Below are 21,752 nucleotides of genomic sequence, written 5' to 3'. Positions count from 1 at the left end.
GTGCCAAGATTATTAACAAACGTTCCTTGCTTTATACAATGACTTCATATGGGGATTATGATCTCTACATTCAGGAGAGCACTTTGCCTCAGTAATTCAAAAGCCCCTATCCTTTGTTAGACCCAGTCATGCCTGAGCCAGGCTGTGAAGAATAACTAGGATTTTACTAGGATGAGACAGGAGCAGGGAAAATGGTCCCTGTTGAGTCAGGAAAGCACAAGGCCTGCCTGCATATATAAAGGAAAGAAGTAGGTAAGCTGGGTCCATACTGAAGAAAGCCTGAACTTAAAACTTTGGTCAGGAGGAGAGCTGTTAAAGACTAATCAACAAAGAAACACATTAGGAAAATTCACTTAGTCTATTTTCAAGGAGGACAAGAGTGGGAGCAGACCAGTGGGCAGTAAGGCCAGTTAGGGAGATGTCTCCATTAACCCCAGATGGTGCTTGCCGTGGAATGAAAAGGAAGAAGTGATCTGGAGGAAGTAATCTTAAGACAGCTGACCAGCTGGCAGGTGACCTGAAAAAGAAAAGTGTCAAAAGATGACTGCAGTTTCACTACCTGAATTGTTCTGCTATCTGCCTCAAGATCTGATCTTGGGGAAGTGGGGTAGGGAATCAAAAAGAGAAATGAAAGCCTTTAAAAAACTAATGTGGTATGCAAACCATTTTTTTTTTTGCCACCAAGTACAATTAAAAACATCTCCTTGATGTTGAGTATTAACATTTAGCTGCTGCTGTGAGCTTATTTTTTTTAATATTTTATTTATTTATTCATGAGAGACCTGAGAGAGAGAGAGGCAGAGACACAGGCAGGGGAGAGCCCAATGCAGGACTCGATCCTGGGACTCGGGGATCACACCCTGAGCCAAAGGCAGCAGCTCAACCACTGAGCCACCCAGGCGTCCCTGTGACCTTGTTTAGATGGTAGATGCGGAGAATGTCAATGACTAAAGTATAATTGCCTTCTCTAAGGGCCCTACCATTACTAGACAGAAGTTCCTTCTCCCCCCTCTTGCCCATCGCCTTGGGCTGCAACCTAATCTCAGGATACTACTGTTCCAGTCAATCAGGTGCCTCGCTACATAAAGAAGTGTTCTGGGTTTGTTAAACCGATCTCGGATCTCCCGGAGTTCCAGATCCCGTGAAGTGTATTGTGGAACGCAGGGAGAGCTTAGGAGCAGAGTGTGAAGACCTGATCCTGACAGACCCTGAGTGGGGGGCACTGACAGGTGCCTTAGGAGGAGTACACTGCGGAGGGAAATCTGGATCAGAAAACAGAATCATCAGGGAGGCGGGTGGAGAGAGGAGCAAGGTTCAACAACTACTTAGAACCAAGATGGGAGACGATGAAAGAGCAGGGTCAAGGATGACTTCGGCTTCACTCATAAGGCAATTCGGGCCAGGCCCGTTGGAGTAGAAGTTGCCATGTTCAGTTGCCAGACAGGTCGAAGTCCCTGGGCCAAATCCAAGAAAGCGGCTGGTGGATGGCTGGGGGATGGATTTCCTCAAAGAATCACCTGTACGGAGAGTGAACGAGCTGCCCCAGGGTGCCAGCAGACCTGGGACCACCGGCAACGCCTAAAGCACACGCGGGGACCCCGGGGACTGCGACACAATCCGAGGAGCAGCACCCAGAGGGGGCCAGGCGTGGGCGACGGGAGACACCCGCAAGGAGGGTGGGCGGCGGCTCCGCTGGAAGCTCCCCCCTCGGCCCCCCCCCCCCCGCCGCGCCCGGATCCAGATCCGAGTGTAGATGCCCGCACCCCCCGACGGCGCGGCCCACCTCCGACCCGCAGGTCATCTCGGGCTTCCCAAGCCTGCGCGTCTGAGCTCGGGCCCGGTTCCCCATTCGGGAGCCTGGGGAAATCACTGAAGCTCGGTTTTCTAACCCATCAACGGGCGGGAAGCCCAGTACCAAGCCGGCGGGTCGGAGTGGGGCCACCTGGTGTTGTTTTCCCAGTGCGGACCACTCGGGCAGGCCAACACCAAGCTCGGAGCCACGTCCCAGCATCCTCACGGGGCTGCATCCGCGGCGGGGCGGCCGGCGCTCGGGCTCTGGGCAGGCTCCGGTTAGGTCCGAGGGCCTCGCGGCTCGGGTGGCGGAGGCCCGGCAGCGCCAAGCGGTCCCCTGGCCAGCGCCGAGGCCCCGGAGGACGTCTCGCGGGGACCTCGCTTCGACCCCGGCTCTGCCTTCCCCTTCGCGCGCCGGGGCCCGACGCCGCAGCCGCCGCACAACGCGGCCACCCGCGCGGCCCCTTCCCGCGTTCTTCCCAGCGCCTACTGAGGCTGCGCAGGCGTGAGGGCGGGAGAGCCAGGGCCCGCCGCGCGCGCGCCCTCTGCTGGCGCCTAACGATCCCCCCGGCCCCGTACGCACGTCCCAAGCCCCGCCCCCGAGCCGCGGGCGCGCGGAGCCGTTGGCGACGTGCCCCGCCCTCCCCTCCCGCCGGGGGGCGGGGCCGCCCCGGAGCCGGGAGAGGTGGGGGGGGGGGGGAGAGGGAAAGAAGGCGGGGACCCGGGAGGCCACGCCCCCCGCCGGGCTGCATTTGAAGCCCCCGACTCTTCAGGGCTGGCCAATTGGAGCCCGCCCTGTCCCGAGCGCCGACCAATGAGCGGCGCGCTCGGGCCGCTTCCGGCACCGCGCCTCGCTCGCCCCTTCCCCAGCTCTCCCCGCGACGGGCGGGGCGCGGGAGCGGGCGGCGGCCGCGGTGACGCGCGGCGGGCTGGGAGCCAATAGGGGGCGGGCTCGGCGCTGATGGACGGGGCCCGCGGCCAGTGGCGAGGCGCTGGCCGCACTTCCCGTCGGGGAGAGAGTGTAATATGGCGAAGACCTACGATTACCTGTTCAAGCTGCTGCTGATCGGGGACTCGGGGGTGGGGAAGACCTGTGTCCTGTTCCGCTTCTCCGAGGACGCCTTCAACTCAACTTTCATCTCCACCATAGGTAGCGGGGCCGGGGAGCGGCGGAGGACGCCGGAGGCCCGGGCCGGGCGCGCCCCTGAAGGGCTGGGGTTGAGGGAGCGGCTGGGCCGGACGGATCCAGGGATCTGAGAGGGTCGAGGGGGCCGGAGGGGCGGAGAGCAGCCGCCTCCGCCGCCTTCCGGGGGTTACCGGGCAGCGGGGGGAGGCGGCGAACCAAGTGCCCATTTTGCAGATGGGGGGACTGAGGCCCCACCCCTCAGGCTGCTTGTCAGGAAGTATGTGTCTCGGGCTGGGGTCCCGGCTCCGGTCGTCTCGTTCTGTTCACACGGCAGCCTTCGAAGCTGTTCCTTTGGGGTCCCCGCCTTACAGAAGCGAAACAGGCTTGGGGAGTAGGCCATCGGAAGAGGCCTGTGACATCTGAACCTTATTAAGCATTTACTGTGTGCTAGCCGCTTTATGGGCATTATCACACTTTCCAGTCCTCTGTGTTAGGTGCTCTAAATGAGCCCGTCTCACATGAGGAATTTGAAGCTCAGGGAAACGGGGGACTCCCCCAAGGTCACGTCTGCAGGTGGCAGAGGTGGAATTTGAATCCATGTGGGTCTAACACGAAAGCTCAAGGCAGGATCCTGCCGGAGGGATGTGAGCGCTGGCCCCCAGGGCAAACACTGCTGGTCCATCTGAGAACCAGCACTCTCAACCAACTCTCTCCTGCTCTTTCCTCTGGAATGTTCAGGGGGTAAGCCCGGCTCCCTGACCCTGTTTCCCCTATGGGTGAATTTCTCCTAGAAGGAATGGTGAGAAGGAGTCTGGAGCCTTTCTCCGCCCAAACTTCCATCACTTGAGGGTGTCAAGGGTGAGTGACCACTGCCTGCCCTAGGACCTGTCACCCCCAAGGAGATGCCAGATAAAAACTTGAGTGACAAACCAAAATCAGCCGCTGCCACAGACAGCCCTGACTTCCCTATCTGGAGGCCCAGAACACCAGTTGTCACTTTGCAGAACAGCCTTTCCCACAGGGCCAGCCCACATTGTGGTTGAACAGAATTGGCTTGTTGCTTCTCAGTTCTGATATCCACAAAAGTGGAGCTGACTTCTCCCGACGCCACAAAAACAGCCATTGCCCATGTGAAAACATTTGACCTGGAAGTAACGCCGATCAAATCGCGTGGCCTGTGAGCTCCACAGCCTTGCTGCAGAGTGGTCACCAAGCTCAGGAGTTGATTCTGAATGGGGAAAACCTGGGCACCAGGCTTTGCTTTACCCCCGTGTAACTTGAATCCAATCACCTTATCTCTCTGAACCCCGTGATGAGCTGCTCATTCCATCCTTGCCCTCCTCCAGGAGCTGCACGTTACAGTTATGTTCCTGATGCAGAGTGGAGAGAATCGCACTGGAAATCGTCATGCCTGCTTGCCAGCTGTTGTTTGCCCTTGAACCAGCACTTAGCCTCTCTGAGTCCTATTCCTTCAGTTTAGGAGTAATGCTTTCTGCCTTGGCCAGTGCCCTGGATGGTTGAGGATCAGAACTATATAGTGAATAAGAGGTGGTCATCATGGCCAGAGGCTGCCTGGAGGAAGCAGAATGTCTCCTGCAGTGACACCATCCCCTCCCTAGACACAGATGCTTCTGATTCCTCCCCTTCCACCACCCCAAGGTCAAACTTTGGGACAACCCTTGCATCCCATCCCCACCGGTCAGGAAGAGATGTTAACTCCTGGCAGGCTGTGGCTCGTCCTCAACCCAGACCTCAGTTTCCCAGCCTCAGGAACTTGCTGTTCAGTACAGGCACTAGTGAGATCAATTCAGAGATTGGGCTTTTTTGTTCGGTTTCTAATTCTCAACCAGAAAGCCCAGTCTAGCACTTTAGGGCTCTGAGAAGACTGGCCTCCACTTCCAGACAAAGATATGACTTGGGCCAGGTCACCTGGGGACACAGGTCGCACTTGAGCCCGGAATCCCTCCCTCCTCCCACCTTGGCATTCTCATTACATTTATAGTTTTCCTGCAGGTCTCTGTCTTCTAAGAAAATTTAATTCATCCTGGCCTTGAAGTAATGGCCTCATAATTCTTAGCCTTGTAAAGTTTACACTTCCTAATTATATTTGGTGTGTTCATGAAATGCAGGAAGAGATGAGGACAGAGTGATGCTGTGGAACCTTGCCAGTAGAACGGTGCTTCTTGATTTTATATGGCCCTGTGCATCTGTGACAGGAGGTGGGGAGTGTTTTAGGAAGGAATAGCACTGGGCCCCTGAGTCCTGAGACACAAACTGACTGGATAAAGGTGATTCTCTGTTGGTGCTGAGTGTACCTCTGGGCTTGCTTTATAGATCAGGGATTAAGTGGCTGTTCGTTTCCTGCCCACGTTTCGTTTTGCCAAAGCCTATTCTCCTAAGCTCCATCAATCATTTGTGGTGTAAACTTGGCCCCGTGGCTCCTGGAATTGCTTCTTCACAGCCTGGCTCAGCTTCCAACGTCTCCTCAGGGTCCCATTCACTCATTCCTTCAGGGAGACAGATGGCACAGCGTCAAAGTGCTTCGTAAACCACGCAGCACCATGTAGACCCCGTTCCTCTTAGTTCTGTTGTCCTGCCATCTTTCCCCAATGCCTGCTGGCTGCCAGCAGGGCTGCACATCTGAATGACTGCATGACAGCCGGTCTGCATCTGCATAACTTGGATGAATCAGGGAAACAAATGTAACAAGGCCTGTAGTCAAGGTGTGTGTGCAAGGACTGGGTGATCAGCTTCTAGCAAATACGTTGTTGGCCTCTGCCATGCTAAGTTATTGGAGACACAGCCATGAGTTAGACATCTGAGTCCCTGCCCTCGTGGAGCTTATGTTCCAGTGGACACATTTCAAGTGCAGGCTGATATTCCCTGTGGTCGCCTGGACAGTCCCTGCGGTGGGGCAGGGATGGAATTAGCATCCCCATCATCAGTTCTGAGGGATCAAGCCAGGCTTCAGCCTCAAGGCTTCACAGGCAGAGATTTGGGCTATTTGCCCTCCATACAGGCCATTCAGATGGGCAAGTTTTATTCCCAGATCCATGGAACAAATAAACAAATGTACACTGTCAGGAATAAGCCCATGAAGAAGAAAAAAAGCGAGAGGAGAGAGTAAATATGGTCAGGAAGGCTCCCTGGAGGAGGTGAAGGAAACAACATCCCAAGAATGGGAAGACCAAGCATGAGATCCCTGAGGCCAGGTTGTGCTTGGGATTTTGGGAAAAGTCACATAAGCCCTGAGTGCGGAGAGGTGGCAGGACCTTAGAGCACACACACAACTGTTCTCATTTTATTTTGGGGCCAGTGGGCTGGTAGGAAGCCAGTGGAAGTTTTGTTTTGTTTTGTTTATTTGTTTAGCAGTATTGAGAGACAGTTTGTGAACCATGCAGTTCACCCATTTAAAGCATACAAGTCAGTGGCTTTTGATATATTCACATGTTTGAATAACATCATCACAGGCAATTCTGGAACGTTTTCATTACAACAAAAAGGAACCCCAAGCCCCTTAGTCAACCCCCTGAATCTTCAGTCCCCCTGCAACCCCTGGCGACGGATAATCTCCTTGCTGTTTGGATTTGCCTGTTCTGGAGAATTCATAAGAATGAAGTCATACACTATGTGACCTTTCATATGGCTTCTCTCACTCAGCGTGATGTTCTCAAGGTTCGTCAATGTGGCAGTGTGTGTCAGGGCTTCTTTCTTGGTCATGGCTGACTAGTAGTGTGGATGGACCACATTTGGGTCATCCATCCATCCGTTGGCAGACACACTGGAAGATTTGGAACAGAGGTTGGCTTTGTGACAGGGTTGAATGTGGTTTGGAAAGCTGGGGAGGGGATTGAGAGGATGGAAGCCTGGAGAGCAATTGAAGAAGACCAGGTCACCCTGGGCATAGGGAAAGGGGACTTGGGGAAGCAGAGTCAGGAAAGCTTGGAAGGTGATTTTTCAGGAAGTCTTAAAGGAGAGAGTTTGTCAGGCTGACAGGTGGATGGGGTGGGGACCACCCACAGAGAAGGACCAACGCGTGGGAAAGCCAGAGGCTGAGGGGGCGACATTGTGGGGTGTCCTGGGGGCTCCATGCCCTGTGTGCCTGCAGGGCCTGGTGCTGGGTGCCGGAAAGTGTGGGGTTCTGGCTTGCAAAGCGTTCTGTGGAGGCCTACTCCTGAGAGGTGGCTGGGTGGAGAGAGGGGCTAGAACAAGGCTTTGGCACCTGACCTACCCGGGTTTGCCTGCTAGCTGTGCCACCTGTGGCTTCACTCTGGACAGCTCTGTCTGCCCTCTGAACCTCAGCTTCCCCTGCCGCAAGAGGGAAAAGCTCTCCAGGTGCCTCCAGATTTGTTGTGGGAGATTCGGAGAGCCCACATGCCTGGTGCCAGGCCAGGTGCCCCATAAGCCGTGGATGCTATTACCTGTACATGCTGGCAGTGCCCTCCTCAGATGCAGCGTGGGAAACAGGCTGACAGTGATGTGTCTTTTTTTTTTTCCTTTTTTTTCTTCCAGGAATTGACTTTAAAATTAGGACCATAGAGCTCGATGGCAAGAGAATTAAGCTACAGATATGGTAAGAGTCATTGCCACCATCACCCCCTTAACCCGTGAGTGCTTTGAACCAGCAGCTCTGGTGCCTCTTCCCCTTCTCTGTGACCATGGCCTCTTATCTCTTGGTGCCCAGCTGTACACGTCAGGCTTTCTTCAGAAACCCCAGAACATGTGTCCTGCTGGTTACTGAGGCCTGGAGTCTGCATCAGCACCTTCTGGGGACAGAGCCACTGGTCCTGGTTAGCTCAACATGCTGATGTGGGCACAGCTGGATCTAGTCTTCCGGGAGGCCTGCTTCCCTTGAACTTGCAGCACTCCCTCTGCCCAGGCAGTGGTGAAGGCTGTGGAACAGTAAGATTCCCCAGCCCAGCGTTTCCTCTTGAGCCTATCAGCCCGCTAAAGAAGGCCAGATGTCGCTTCCTCTTTTCTGTCCTGGGGAAGCCCAGGCCTTACTTCTCTAACAGAGCTGAAACCCCAGAACCAAAAATAAACCACGGCCAGGCCCACTGGTAAGACCCATTTCTAATCTGCTTACCTGGAGCTGACTTCTTGTGACACATAAAATTAGAGGCATTGTAAGTCCCTGTCACTGAGGCTGACCGTGGTTGATAGCCCACGGCGCCAGGGAAGCCTAGCTGAGCTGGTCAGATGGAGGGGTGTCCCACCCTGTAGCCACATCACTTACAGGGAAGTATGTGCCCTGAGCAAAGTTAAAGAGAAGTCCTATTTGAGAGGGTGGTGTAGTCTCCCAGTCTGAGCAAGCACCTATTGGCGGGGGGGTGGGGAGGAGGCGGTGAGACGGACCACAGAGCCACCTTCCCTGCAGCCTGTCTCCCTCACTGCAGCCTCAGAGAGCGCAAGCATCACCCTGCTTGCTGAGTGCACCTCCTTGGCTTTCATGGTGTTCACCTCTGAGTCAAAATCTGAATGAGGCCTAAAGGCTTGTCAGTTAAGTTGTAAGCCCTAGAAGTACCTCTGCCTGCAACACGTGGCTCCCAGCAGCCTCGGGTGCCTGAAGTCCAAAGTGACACTAGCAGCAGCCAGAAGTTTCACTTTCTTCTCCTCCTCCCTTCCTTCTTGTGCTCTCAGCAATCTTGATGGGGTTAGTGACTTTCATAAAGCTTTTCTAGACTAGAGCCATGGTTGAGAATAAAATGGCTATTCATAACCACTAATGTCACCTGCTGTTGGCATCAGAAAGTCAGCAGAGCCCCAAGGGAGGCACTTCTGTGCAGTCCAGACATGCAGTCCTTCCCAGGGCAGGATGGGGGTGCAGGGTCGTGAAAGGAACCCTGGGTCCAGAGACAAAAGCTTTGGGTCTTTACCTGGCTCTGCCACCAATCAGTAAAGTCCCCTTTACCCCAAACACTGACTACCCTCCTTGCTAGATGCTGGGATGGGCATGGGGTGTCTTACCAAGGTATCACCTCGGCACCGATGAGGGACTTTCTCCCTGGCCTCAACCCCAACAACAAGTGCAAAAGTACTTCTGGGGCCCTTGTGAGATTGCCCAGCTCAGCCCTTCAGCCGTGTAACCAGCCCTTCCTATACCCATGTGGCCCTGGATTTTCAGATATCTGACCTTGGATCTTTGGTGACCTAGAAACTCTAGGGAGAATCCCCAGGAAACAGAGGAATCATGGGGGGACATGACTTTATGCCCAATAGGACAGATCCTTAGCACTTCCAAGTCACAGTTTGTTTCTCTGTAAGAACAGAGAATGAGGCTGCTGCCCCACAGCAGGACAGTGAATCTCACAGGAGATGACCTGTGAGACCTGTGAGAAAGCGGGGTGTCCATCCTGGGTAAATGCCCATTGTTCCCACTGTGATGGTGATTCCTATTTGCTGTTACTAGTATCCCTTCCTCTCCTTTAGGGACACAGCTGGTCAAGAACGGTTTCGGACGATCACAACAGCCTATTACAGGGGCGCAATGGTATGGATTGGTTTTTGTTTCTTTTTTCTTTTTTTTTTTTAAGTCAAAATGAACATCACTGTCTCAGATACCAAAGCCTGGATACCAAAGCTTCTAGGGAGCCCATGCTCAGGCTTCCTAGAGGTCCTTGGTCCCAGGTTAGTTTCAGGAAAAGACTGTGTGCCCTGCCCCCACCCCTGCATACATCCCCTTCTGCAGGGTTTAAGGAAACCTAATTCTTTGGAAATGAGGGAAGACCCAGGAAGCCGGTTCTTCCAGGTGAGGTCAGTGAAATTGGAGATGGCATGCCCCAACACTTAGGAGCGTTCACGTGGCCCACGTAGTCTCTATGGAATTTGCTACTGAAAACTTGAAGATCATCCAGGAGCTCACTTGATCTGGGCTATTGGCCGTTAGCATTTGTCACCTGGGTCAGAGGCAGGGTGACATGATAGGAAGACTTGTTCCTCACCCCTCAAGTACTTTTACCGAGCACCTTCTCTAGGCCAGGCCTGAGCTACATGTAGAGGAGGACCTGAGGTAGGCCGAGTTCCTGCCCTCAAGGGCTTCAAGCAGGTCATGCACATGTGTATGCATGTGTATGATGTGTACAGAACTGAGCACTCGGGCCAGAGAGTGAGGGAGGCCAACCCCTACGACCAGGCTCAGTGCCCTGGTTCACCCTCTGAGCTCTACTTCCTCACTTGGAAAGTAGAACACAGAACAGGACTATGTTCTGGGCAGCTGTGAGGATGGATGGGCAGCTCCCATTGTACACTGCCCTTCCCAGCGTATACCCCATCCTGTAACTACCTAGATGGCCTAGTTCCCCCACTAGCCCATAAACTCTGTGAGGGCAGGGCCATGGGTTGGTCACGGCCTCATGCCTTGTGCCTGGGACCATGCTGGGTGTGTGGTGGGTATTCAGGAAATACTGGTGGACAGCAGAAATGAATGGAGGCATTAAGTATTTAGTGTATCCTACACAGCTTCTGAAATATAATAGAAACTCAGTCACATGGGTTGCAACCTTAGCCCTCCTCATTAAAATTTATTTACCAATTTTCCTCTCACCTTGCTGTGCTTTGGTGGGGCAGGGGCCTTGGGGATCTGGGGTCCTAGGGGAGATTCTTCTTTGTGGCCTCAGGTGGGCCGCATCCCTGTCTGGCCTGAAATAGCCACCTATTGCTCCATTCACTGAGCCCCTTCCTGGGCCAGCTGCTGGGGCCCAGGTCTTGGCCATTAATCCCTGAGCATAGGTGCTACGGTTATCCCCATTTTATAGATGGGGAACCTGAGGCTCAGCTCAGTTCCGTGCCCTGCTTAAATTCACGCAGAGGGTAGAAGGCTGGGCCACTACTGATTGGCTGCCTCCATTGCCCACATCCTCAGCCAGCCCCTGGTGACCCTGGGCTGAGCCATCTGTATGGCCCTGTCCAGCCGTAGGAGTTTGTGGCTTACAGTCCTAGATCTCTGCTAACCCATATATAACCCAGCAACCACATGTGGCTCTTTGAATTTAAATTGATTAAAAGAGAAGTCCAACTCCTCAGGAGCACTAGTTGCATTTTAGCTACCCTAGAGCCACGTGTGGCCAGTGGTAACCTCACAGGACAGCTCAGAGAACAGTGCCACCCTGGAAGCCATTGTTCTTTCCCTGCACAGTACTAGACTCTTGGGTCCCAAACTTGGGCAACATTTGATGTTTGTTGTCCCATCGTGAGTTTACAACCCAATGAGGGTGCTGTGTGCAATGCAGTCTGGGAGAATGGTCCATTGAGGCTCCAAGGAGAGTTTCCAGGAGGACCTAGAATAGGGTGATCCTGTGTTTTCTAGATACTTCTCTTTCCTGGTAGAGCTTTACCTACTGCCTATACCCCTTGGTTGGTGAATATCTGGGACCTTGGAATCTTGGGCATGGGGTATCAACTTGCTGGTGGTAGCCAGAGTCCTGGGCCACCAGAGGGCCAGTCCCTGGGTAAATGAATGGAAAGGCCTCAGGACCCTGTGGCATTTCTTGCCCCTCATGGCCAGAGGGCAGCTACTGGGCAGAGGCCTCCATGATGCTTGATTAATGGCATGCCAGGGTCTCCTACTCAAGCTGGCCTTGGCTAGGGGATGGTAGACAGTGTGGCTGCTGAAAGCTCCTTTGAGTTATCCTGCAAGTGGCCTCTCTTCAGTCCCCCCAAGAGAGCCCTGGGAAAGGGCCCTCAGATAGCATTTTGATGGGTCCTGGCTATGGCCGTGGTTGTGGCAAGCTATGAGGCTGCCATGTGTCTCCTCAGGTTCCTGGCTGAGATGCGGGATCTGGTGGTTCTCTTGCCCTGTCTTTGAGGTTTTGTCACACATCCTCCTCATGATCATCACGCACCCTGCTCTCCTGGCACCCACAGCCTGTGTTCTTACTCTGCAGACTCAGGCAGCCTCAGACACATCTTAGCCAGCACCAGAGGTCATGGGTGCATGGCTGGGCCCTTGGAGGGGGTGGCATGAGGGAATGCAGTAAACCAGGCTAGGGCAGGATAGCTGGGGCCATGGGCCTCAAAGGTGGCCCTCAGCATTGCTTGGTCCTGATGAGGACCCAGGGAGGTTCCTAACTGAAGCTGGTGTGATCAGCTTCTTCAGAGTTAGTCTTGTCCGGGCTTCAATCTTAAAGGCCACTTCTGTGTGCCTCAGCTTCCCTTGTATCGAACAGGATGTTGGCCCTTCTTGATGGTGGTAAGATCATGGGCCAAGGTGGAAGTGGGTTCATTCTGCCGCTCTTTCTCGAGACCCCTGGACTATCTCCTGGGTGTTCATGCATTAGCTGTGGAACCTCAGGGACCTCAGTGCTGCCCAGCCCCATGCTCCAAGCTGGCCCCCACTTAGATGGAGTCACTAGAATGCACAAGGGTGTCAAGATCAGGCCATCAAGGTTTCAGCCCCCATTTGTGCCCTTGGCTCTCCCATGGGACAAGTGGGCCTAGCCATCCCTCCACTTCAGGGTCTCCATCTGCAGAGTGGGGACCTTGGCACCCATCTGACCAGCACCTATGTAGCTTCAGTGAGACCCTACTGCAGTACCTGGCCCATAGTAGGTGCCAGATGAGAGGTCATGCTGGAGTGCCCAGACGAAACTCTGGCATGGCGGGGTGAGGGAGGGTGTGGAGGAGGCTGAGCACAGTAGAGGGTGGGTGTAAGGGGGATCCCAGTGGGTGCTGGGGCCATGGAACACAGCATGCAGGGCAGGGAGCTGTGGGACATGACGCTAGGAGGTCGGCAGGGCCTTGAGGGCTGCCAGGGCATGGGCCAGTCTTATCCTGCTGGCACTGAGGAGCCTATAGGGCTCATCTGTAAGCATGAATATGGTGGGATCTGGTCTGTAAGGTGAAGGACCTTAGTGGCTAAGTAGGCAGGACTAGAGCCTGGGGAGGAGCTGGTGCTGCAGTTCAGCAGAAGGAAGGGCCCCAGGGGTGGAGTGGAGGGAGGTAGTGGGGGGTGTGTTCTGTTGGTGCTGGTCCCGGCCATCCCACCTTGCTGGGGGCCTCCCCCTCAGCTCACAGCTCATCCGGCGTGCATGTCTCTCTCCCTTAGGGCATCATGCTGGTCTATGACATCACCAACGAGAAATCCTTTGACAATATCCGGAACTGGATTCGGAACATTGAGGAGGTAAGGCCTGCTGCTCCTCACATGCCTAGGAGCTTCATACATGCCGTCTCCTCAGTCCCCACCCCAGAGCTGCCTAGTTCACAGACGAGATCACTGAGGCACAGAGACCACTAGAAGTCACTTGCCAAGAGCCCCGTAGCTAAGAACATAACCAGAATGGAGACTGGAACCCAGGCGGCTGACCCTGGAGTCCATACAAGGGCCTGGCCTTATAGGGTGGCCCTGAGAGCCCATTTCCCCAGCAGGCTATTGGGTTTGGGCAGTGTCTCAGGAAAGAAGGGATATCTGAGCTCTTGATTGCCATCAGCATTTGGTGCTTTCTAGAAAAGGAAGGTTCTAGAATAGGCATGACCCTTGCATTTGGTGGATATTGTGAGATGGCATTTCAGATTGTACTGAGTTTCAACAGAGCAGGGCATGAGCTGGTTTGAGCTAACCATGTTTGGGCAGCAGCTCTACAGCTACACCTGGCTGGGAAAGAAGACCTGGAACCAAGGAGGGAAAAGAAGGCAGCTATCCCTACCTTCCCATCCCACAACCAGTGCCCTTGCCCTTCAGCTTTGCATAGAGCTTGCTGTCACCTGCAAAGCCTTCTTGGACAATGGCACTTGAGGCTCTTGATGACTCATTAGGTGGGGCTTCAGGTCTGAGATGCAGCCAGAGGACTTCACCCATCCATAAAGCCGTGGCCAAAGGTCATATCACTGCTGGCATCTGTGAGCAGTGGCATCAGGCCTCCTCCTGACACCCCTGTGTTTGCTGGTTAAGAGGCTGGGCCCTGGCTGAGGACAAGGACCGCTCATGTTGGATCTTTGTGGAAGAAGGGGGTCTTGCAGATAACAGGAAGTTAGGCTGGGAGCAGTACAGGGTATTTCACTAAGACCAGATCTAAGCTACACTAGGAAGCTCTCACACTCTGGTCCTTCAGGAAGCACAGGCCCCTCCTCTGGAGAAAGGGTTGGAGGAGGAGCCCTGTTCAGGCCCCGGGGGCAGTGGTGGGAGTGCCAAGGGATAGGGAAGCACCCAGGACTGGCTGCAGTAGGGGGGTGGGGGTGGGGGCACCCCAGACAGGCATGGCCCACTTCCAGAGCCCAAACAGAGCGAGCTGGGGGGTGGGGAGGCAGAGGGTCCTCCGGCAGAAGAGCCACAAAGGGAGGGAGGTGAACAGGGCTAAATAGCCCAGCCCTGCTTGCCTCCCATAGGCTAGTCCCTGCCAGGAGTCCAGGGATGACCTTGGAGCCTGGGTGACACAGCCCATAGAGAAGCTGTCATCAGCAGCCAGAAGGCATGTGGTTGCTCAGGGTATTAGAACCTAGACCCTGCTCTTGTGTTAGCTGTGTGATGTGGGACAGGCCACTCAGCCCCTCTGAGCCTCAGCTTGTCACCTGTACAAGGGTATGCTTGCGGTCTTCGCCCACCAGTGCTGATTTCGGGACAAACTGCATGTTGGCCTGTAGTCCCTCACCTCCCGTCCCCTCTCCCTGTCAGCATGCTTCTGCAGATGTCGAAAAGATGATACTCGGAAACAAGTGTGATGTGAACGACAAAAGACAAGTTTCCAAGGAACGGGGAGAAAAGGTGAGTGTGGCAACTGGTTTGGACCTGGTGCCGCATGGCAAAGGGACCTTGGGATTTTAGGGTTCTCTGCATGGAGGGTTCCCGATTGCTGCTGGTGAAGTGGGCTTTGGGGGAGACCCCTTCACAGTCTTTATGAGCATACAGTGACCCGCCATCCTGGCTTGTACAAGACTTCAGGGGTCTGAGACTCAGGACTTTGCCAAGCAAACCAGGACACATTGGTTGCACCATTCTGGTGCTTTCCTTGGGAAGGGAGAGTGGAAAGCACTCACCCAGCTGGGCTTCAGTCTAAAGACTGCAAGCACAGGGGCTTCTAGGGTGTCCTTCTGCTCCTGTATGGTGTCTGGTGGGAACGTGTTGAGACCACTGGGAGCAGATGACACAGCCGTGGTTTGAGCCAGGCCCCCCCATCCTCCTGCCAGGGACATCCACCACCTGCTCTCCACTGGGGACTTGTGGGAGCAGCCCAGGAGGTCAGATCCACAGCCTGAGACACCCCCCCACACTTCATTTCTACCCACTCAGGGTGGTTTGTTGGGCTTGGGGGTGAGTGCCTGGTGGCCGGTGTGCATGTGTGTGTCTCCCTTCCTCACAGCTGGCCCTGGACTATGGAATCAAGTTCATGGAGACCAGTGCGAAGGCCAACATCAATGTGGAGAACGTGAGTCCTGGGCCTGCAGCACAGACCCTCTGGGCTGAGGGACAGGCTGTACCCCCTGGGGAGGGTCTGCCTCAGGCTCCGGGCTGCCTTATCAGCCAGCTGGCCGGGAGACACTTTCTGGGCAGTGCCACATGCCAGGCCCCCCAGGGGAATCACTCGCTGCCATGTTGTGACATCAGCAGGTGCAGACTCTGGCTGGCCACCTAGGGTATTAGTATTAGCTCAGTGGCTTTTGGGCAATGCTGGGGAGCAGGCACAGTTTCGTAGGTAGAGAAACTGAGGCTCAGACAGGCCCAGCTGACTGGTGCCCAGGTCTGGCTCTAAGTTTGTTCTCTTGGACACACCACCCTCACAGACAGGCCCCAGGCGCTTGCCTAGATGGAGTCAGGAACCCTGGCTGAGCCTTGGCCCAGGCCACTCTCTTCGCCATGGCGATGCCAGCCTTGCAGTTAACCTGCAAGCCTCCATCCCACTGCCCCAGTAATCTTTCTAAAATGGATCTTCCATGTTGCTCCCAAGCTCAACCCAATACGCCTGGCAGAAAAGGTCCTTCCTTACCAGCCCCAGCCAGTGTGTGCCACCCACAGCTTGCTTGGGCCTTGCCCACCGCTCTCCATCCCAGGCTGCCTGTGCAGCACCTTCCTCGTACCCCCTTTACCCTTGGGAGCCAGCCCAGGTGGGCCCTCCCCAGGAAAGTGTCTCCTGTCTCCTAGACCCATATGCCCCCCTGCTTTGGGCTTCCCTAGCACCCCCAAGTCACCCGCCACAGCAGAACTTTCCACATCACGTGGCCCCAAGAGGGGCCTGGGCGAGCCTTCGTCAAGCATGAGGAGATAACTTTTCACCTGGTACCGCCCCTTCTAGGCCTCCCTGCCAACAGGGGCCCCAAATGAAGCTTGTTTGACTAAGAACGGCTTGTCTTTGTTTCTGCTCCGTTCCTGACCATCAGAAGCAGGGGCTGAAGTGGACAGAGCCCGGGAGTCCGGGATGGGGAGCTAGGTCCTCCTACTGGATCCTTCCAGCTCTGACAGTTAGACACTGACTGCCTTCAGACAAGTCACCGACTGCTTTGAACCAAAGTTTCCTCTCTGTTCAGTTAAGGACAGTAGTCCCCACATCCCAGGTCATTGGTTCAAGGGAGGTGGCTATCCAGGTTGGCAGGAGTACCCCAGTAGTGGCAGGAGATGGGGCTGGACAGGTGACACCCACACCCAGGGAGCTACCCTAACTCTGGCCACCCCTACCCCCAACCCCAGCCATGTCTCCTACACAGGGGCAGCCCGGAACTAACAAGCCCCTATCTGCTCCCTGCTCCAGGGGCACTAATGACATAATGACATGCTTGTTCCACAGGCATTTTTCACTCTCGCCAGAGACATCAAAGCAAAGATGGACAAAAAATTGGTGAGTGTATGTCCTCTTTGAATCCTTGCATGGATCCCTGATGGAGCCAGCTGTACTTGGCCTTAGCTCTGTGATGCATCCCCAGGCAGATGCTACTCATCTGGGCCCAGCCAGACCCAGTAGGGCATCTCTGGGAAAGGGGCAAGGGTTTTAGCAGGAGACGTTTGGGCATCCACAGCCAGGTGCACTGGTCTGCTCCATCCTTCCTCCATGGCTCGGAGCTGCCCTATGCCAGGTGCTGTCTGCTTAGCCGGTGGGCTAGCAGGGAACACACGGCCCTTTCTGTCTCATCCGGGAGACAGCATGCGTGAGGAGAGAACGCCCTCTCAAGGCTAGTCCAGAGCCTCAGTCCACCCGGTGACAGCTCTGTGACCTTCAGTGGGTCTCCAGGCCTTGGGGCATCTGAGGGGTCCTGCCTGGATTCCTCTCTATCCAACCTTTTATTTTCTGGCTTTTTTGTTTCACGGTCCCAGGCACTGGGCATTTCTAGTGGCACCTCTGGTCATGTCTACACACTTGGCTATATACCTTGGGCATGTTTAGCACCTGAACACTGCCGTGAGTCTTGACCCAGAGCCTCCAATCCAGTGGCCACTCTTTCCCAGCCCTTTCCCTCCCCTTGTCGTCTGATACAGTGTAAAGCCATCTATTTGTTGCTCAGGTTACGTCTGGTCATACAGGAGTGTCAGTATAACACAAAACGCCACTCAAATAGTTCACCTCCGATTTAATACATGCCTTCATCATTCTGAGGTGCTGCAAATGGAGTCATAAGGGATATAACCGATTTCATAGCAGCCTTTTAACCAAAACAGGGAGCAGCCCACGTAAACACACTGACCAGAAACAGCATGTCGTTTTTCTATCATTTCTTTTCTCGTCAGTATGACAGTAAAATTGTGATTCTGGATGGTCCTTCTGACACTTGCCCACTGACAGTTATGTGAAGCAGTCATGATGACACCCTGCTTTCCTCAGCCTGTGCTTTTGGCATCAGCCTGTAGATTGCCTCCAGAAGCACTGTATCCTCCATAGCAGAGCCTGAAGCCCTAAGGTGCAGCCACAGTCCTTGCGAGTCCTCTTTGTCTGAACTGAATCGCACAATACTGACAGTTAAATTCCTACTCATTTCCTGGCACCTTTGTTTATATTCATGCACCATACCACTTCATCTCGGTCTTGTCTTCTTAATTGAAATATAATTGGCATGTAACATTATGCATGTTCGAGGTGTACAGTATGTTGTTTTTAATACGTTTGTATTTTGAAATCTGATTACTACAGTAGCGTTAGCTAACACCTTTATTACCTCCCTTAGCTATCATTCCTTCTTTGTGTTGAGAACAATTAAGATTGTGTCTCTTAGCAACTTTGTCGGCTGTAATCACTATGCTGTGCATCATATCTCCAGAACCTACTCATCTACTAGTTGCAAGTTCCTGTCTCTTACATCGCTGATGCGGCTGGCTCTGCCCACCCCTGCCTTCTCTCTTGAGAGTGTCCTAGAAATCCAGGCTCTGCCAATGTCCACCCTACTCCCAGATCCCTGGCGTTCTCCCGCTCTCCTCCACCCAGCCCTGCTCACTGCCTAGGTCACCCTCCCCACCTTGCACCCTGCTGCTTCCCTGTCGTCTGCTCCAGCCACACCGGCCTTGAACCGCAACCCCCATGTTCCTTTGGACTTTCCCCTCCACCTGACGTGCTCCCCTCCTGCATTAGTGTCCTGGGGTTGCCACCACAGATTCCCCCAATGGTCTTAACAGCTTGAACAGCACACACATATAAAAGTTCTGGAAGTCACAAGTCTGAAACGGGTCTCACCAGACCAAGATCACAGTATCAGCAGAGGTGCCCACATCTCTGGGGGCCCTAGGGGAGAACCTGCTTCCTTGCCTTGTCCAGCTTCTAGAGGCTGCCACCTGCCTCACCTTACGAGCCCTTCCTCCATCCTCCGAGCCAGCCACCCAGCATCTCTCCAACCCTGCTTCCTTCTTCCTGCTCTTTCTTGACCACAGCTGGAAAAGTTGCTCTGCTGTTTTAAGGAATTACATGGTTAGATTGGGCTCACCTGGATGATCCAGGTCAGTCTCCCCATCTCAACTCAATCACATGTGCAAAGCCCCTCCTGCCACATCAGATTTCCATCCACACAGGTTCCAGGGACTAGGGCATAAACATCCTGGGGGGCAGTTATTCTTCTGACCACAACCCCTGGCCTTTCCGTGGCCTCACTTCAGCAAAAACACTTCTCACCCTTTGCCTATTTTGTCTCTCATTACTTGCTGCTATGGGGAATCACTGCTTATTTGTTTACCCGTGCGATCTATCTGCCCCATACGGTGTGAGCTCCCAAAGGCAAGATCTTTTGTGCACCACCACATGCCCAGTGCCCACAAAAGTACCCAGCACAGCATAAGCATTTGATGGTTACTTAAATAAATTCAGGTTTTACCTAAGAGCAGAAGGATGAGTAGGAATTAGTCAAAGAAAAGGGGACCAGATTGTGCAACCAGGGTGAAATGGGAGAAAATAGAATCAGAGTTCCCAATGTAGGCAGGGGCTAGATCACAGGGAGAGGCTTCAAATGCTAGGAGACAGATTTAGGGCATTCCCCTGAAAATGGGGGAGTATGGGTGGGTTTCATTATGGAGTGAGTGGATAAAATTAGAGTTTAGGGCTCACATCACCAGCTGTGGGGCAGAAGATGGACAAGGCAGGAGGCAGTAAGCTAGAGCCTTGGTACAGGGACGTGAAGACCAGCCACATGTGGGTGGCATTGTGACCTTGAACGCAATCCTAGGGAACAGTCTTTCTGCTGCCCCTGGGCTGCCTCACTGGGAGGGGCTCAGCACAGATGGGTAGATGAATGGAGAAAAGGAATTAGGGAGAGGAGGTTGAGATGGGTGGGATGAGCAAATGATGGGAAAGATGTTGAAGGGATGAATAGGGGGTTATGGGCAGGCAAGTATGGGATGGTTGCAAAGGGGAGGCAGGTAGCAGATGTGTGGGTTTGTGAAAAGTGGGTCGTCAGTTGGAAGGGACAATTGGCTGGTTGGCTGGTTGGAAGGTCACAGAGGTTTGACAGATGGGGGAGAATGGATAGGTAAATAGACTGGCAGATGGATGGTTGGTTGGTTCATTGGTTGGGTTGACTGATTGGTTAAGAGACATTGTGCTGATGCTCAGCCATGACCTCAGAAAATCTTTTGCCATTTCAGGAAGGCAACAGTCCCCAAGGGAGCAACCAGGGAGTCAAAATCACACCAGACCAGCAGAAGAGGAGCAGCTTTTTCCGATGTGTTCTTCTGTGAGGAACACTGCCTTACTCTGAGCCTCGCTCAGCTGAGCTGACTGTGCCTGTCCTGAGTGAGCCCTCCTCACTCAGCCGGGGCCCTCCCCCTCCAATACTCCCTGCCGTGCCAGCCACTGGGCCCATGGCCACCAGACACAATTAAGAAATCGTTTATTTTAGTAACTGTCTGATCTTTTTCAACTTTGGAGATGGAGTAAGTTAAGAATTTGGTATCTTTCCCACGATGTCTGCTGAACGGGCCCTCTCGTCGTGTCACCAGAGAGAAAGATGGAGGTGAGGCATGGCTATCAGCATCAGCCACCATGGCAGGCCTCCATCTCCAGGCCTTTAATCCTCATCACCCTGCAACACAACGGAAGCCCTGCCGAAAAGCCCGTCCACATCCCCACCACAGAAGCCAGGCCCCCAGAGGCCAGCGAGGGTGCCAGGAGTGCCAGGCTCTACACTCTGAGTGAGGCGATGCACGCCGGGCCCACGAAGCGTCCACCTAGTACATCTGACGCCCACTTTCTCCTCTTCTGTCAGTTTTGGACAAGTGACAAAAACCGCTCTTCCGCCCCGCCCCCCCCCCCCCCCCCTCAACTGTCAAACCAAACCAAAGGGAAGCACAAATTACGGAAATCCTGAGGAAAGAAGCACCTTCCTTTTCACAGCCAGGTGCTGGTCTGTAGTCCAGCGAGGCCTCGGGCGTGGTCAGTGGGCCTCATGGTAGTCCCCGCCTGAGCACCGAGGGGATGCCACATGTGCCACAGGTGACCCCAAACATGCCACCACGCATGGTCCGCCTGTGCTTAGGGCACCTGCCTCTTGGCCCTTGAGCAGCCCCCCTCCACCCCCCACCGCTCCTCTTCCCTCCCGCTGTCTCCAAATCGGACATCCTTTCTAGCTGAGATTTTTATTTTTTCAGATCTGTAGTGTCATGAAGTGATTCCGTCTCTGATTTCCAGCGGTAGACCCAGGTGATTGGGAACTCACGCACACCTCCAGCTGGACAGGCTGGAGGCGTGGGGCAGCGCCTGGCACAGGCTGGGGCACAGGGGCACCAGACTGACCACAGAGCAGTCTGAGTTGGTTTCTAACTGCCATCGCCCGGTTCTGTTGTGACAGCTCTGCCCTCCTGTAGAGACTGTACAACTGGGACCAGGTAACCAGGTTAGAGGGGGGTCACCTGGGAGCCTTTCTTTCTCTTTTCCTACCGGCCCCTCGTACCCCGCCCAAAGCTACTGTCAGTCCAAGCCATTGGCGTTGTAGTTTTTTCTTTTGTCAATTAAAACCAACATACCAGCAATAGTCTGCTCTCCCCTGAAATCTCTTAACATGCTCTGTTTACATCGATAAATGCACTTAAGGAAAACAAATTAAAGCTCATTTTAAAGTTAACAGATTTTTTTTTATATAGCGTATTTCTTGGTTTTAATTTCACCTGTAAAATTAGAGATTGGACTAGGTTAAAGTTAATGGGATACATGGATATGGCTGGGTATTGGATTGAGGGTCCTCAGGAGGCCTGTAATTTAACACAGGCCCGGCTGGTGGGGCCTCCAGACCCAGTACCTTTTGCATGCTTGGCTCTTGTCTGCACCTGAGGTGTGCCAGGTTCATTGCTACCCCAGATCTAGAGAGGATCAAAGCAGAGGTGGTCGGTTACTCCAAACTCTGAGATGATACTGTGACTTAGAAGAAGAAGCTTCCCGACCCACAGCTCCACCCCGACTTTGCAGGAAAACAGAGAGGTGTCCGCACCTACAGTACCACCTGG

At 54.1% G+C, this 21,752-nt stretch overlaps 2 protein-coding genes across 2 annotated transcripts; one reads left to right on the top strand and one right to left on the bottom strand.

The window, feature by feature from the left end:
- Nucleotides 1–339: 339 nt before the first annotated feature.
- Nucleotides 340–2,543, bottom strand: LOC112666674 (translation initiation factor IF-2-like). The gene is made up of 3 exons (XM_049098211.1): nucleotides 2,018–2,543; nucleotides 1,333–1,517; nucleotides 340–517 (listed from the first exon to the last, which is right to left on the bottom strand). Exons 1-3 carry the CDS (start codon nucleotides 2,541–2,543, stop codon nucleotides 428–430), a joined length of 801 nt encoding a protein of 266 aa, XP_048954168.1. The 3' UTR covers nucleotides 340–427.
- A 228-nt stretch (nucleotides 2,544–2,771) lies between these two features.
- Nucleotides 2,772–21,373, top strand: RAB8A (RAB8A, member RAS oncogene family). Its single transcript, XM_025457886.3, has 8 exons — nucleotides 2,772–2,941; nucleotides 7,430–7,490; nucleotides 9,347–9,407; nucleotides 12,960–13,037; nucleotides 14,526–14,615; nucleotides 15,211–15,276; nucleotides 16,630–16,680; nucleotides 19,899–21,373. Exons 1-8 carry the CDS (start codon nucleotides 2,818–2,820, stop codon nucleotides 19,989–19,991), a joined length of 624 nt encoding a protein of 207 aa, XP_025313671.1. The 5' UTR covers nucleotides 2,772–2,817; the 3' UTR covers nucleotides 19,992–21,373.
- Nucleotides 21,374–21,752: the final 379 nt, after the last annotated feature.

Source organism: Canis lupus, chromosome 20, assembly GCF_003254725.2.
Source record: "Canis lupus dingo isolate Sandy chromosome 20, ASM325472v2, whole genome shotgun sequence".
Lineage (NCBI taxonomy): Eukaryota > Metazoa > Chordata > Mammalia > Carnivora > Canidae > Canis > Canis lupus.
This window is presented reverse-complemented; position numbering and strand designations above follow the sequence as displayed.

Bases quoted from the DNA above. Each gene is read 5' to 3' on its own strand.
- LOC112666674 (XM_049098211.1), bottom strand. From the start codon at position 2,543: ATGCAGCCCGGCGGGGGGCGTGGCCTCCCGGGTCCCCGCCTTCTTTCC. The intron at 1,518-2,017 runs GTGAGGATGCTG...CTCTCCGTACAG, and splicing joins CCCGCCGCGGATGCAGCCCC to GTGATTCTTTGAGGAAATCC. The intron at 518-1,332 runs GTTCTAAGTAGT...TTTCTTTTTCAG, and splicing joins TTTCATCGTCTCCCATCTTG to GTCACCTGCCAGCTGGTCAG.
- RAB8A (XM_025457886.3), top strand. From the start codon at position 2,818: ATGGCGAAGACCTACGATTACCTGTTCAAGCTGCTGCTGATCGGGGAC. The intron at 9,408-12,959 runs GTATGGATTGGT...TCTCTCCCTTAG, and splicing joins CCTATTACAGGGGCGCAATG to GGCATCATGCTGGTCTATGA. The intron at 13,038-14,525 runs GTAAGGCCTGCT...TCTCCCTGTCAG, and splicing joins GGATTCGGAACATTGAGGAG to CATGCTTCTGCAGATGTCGA.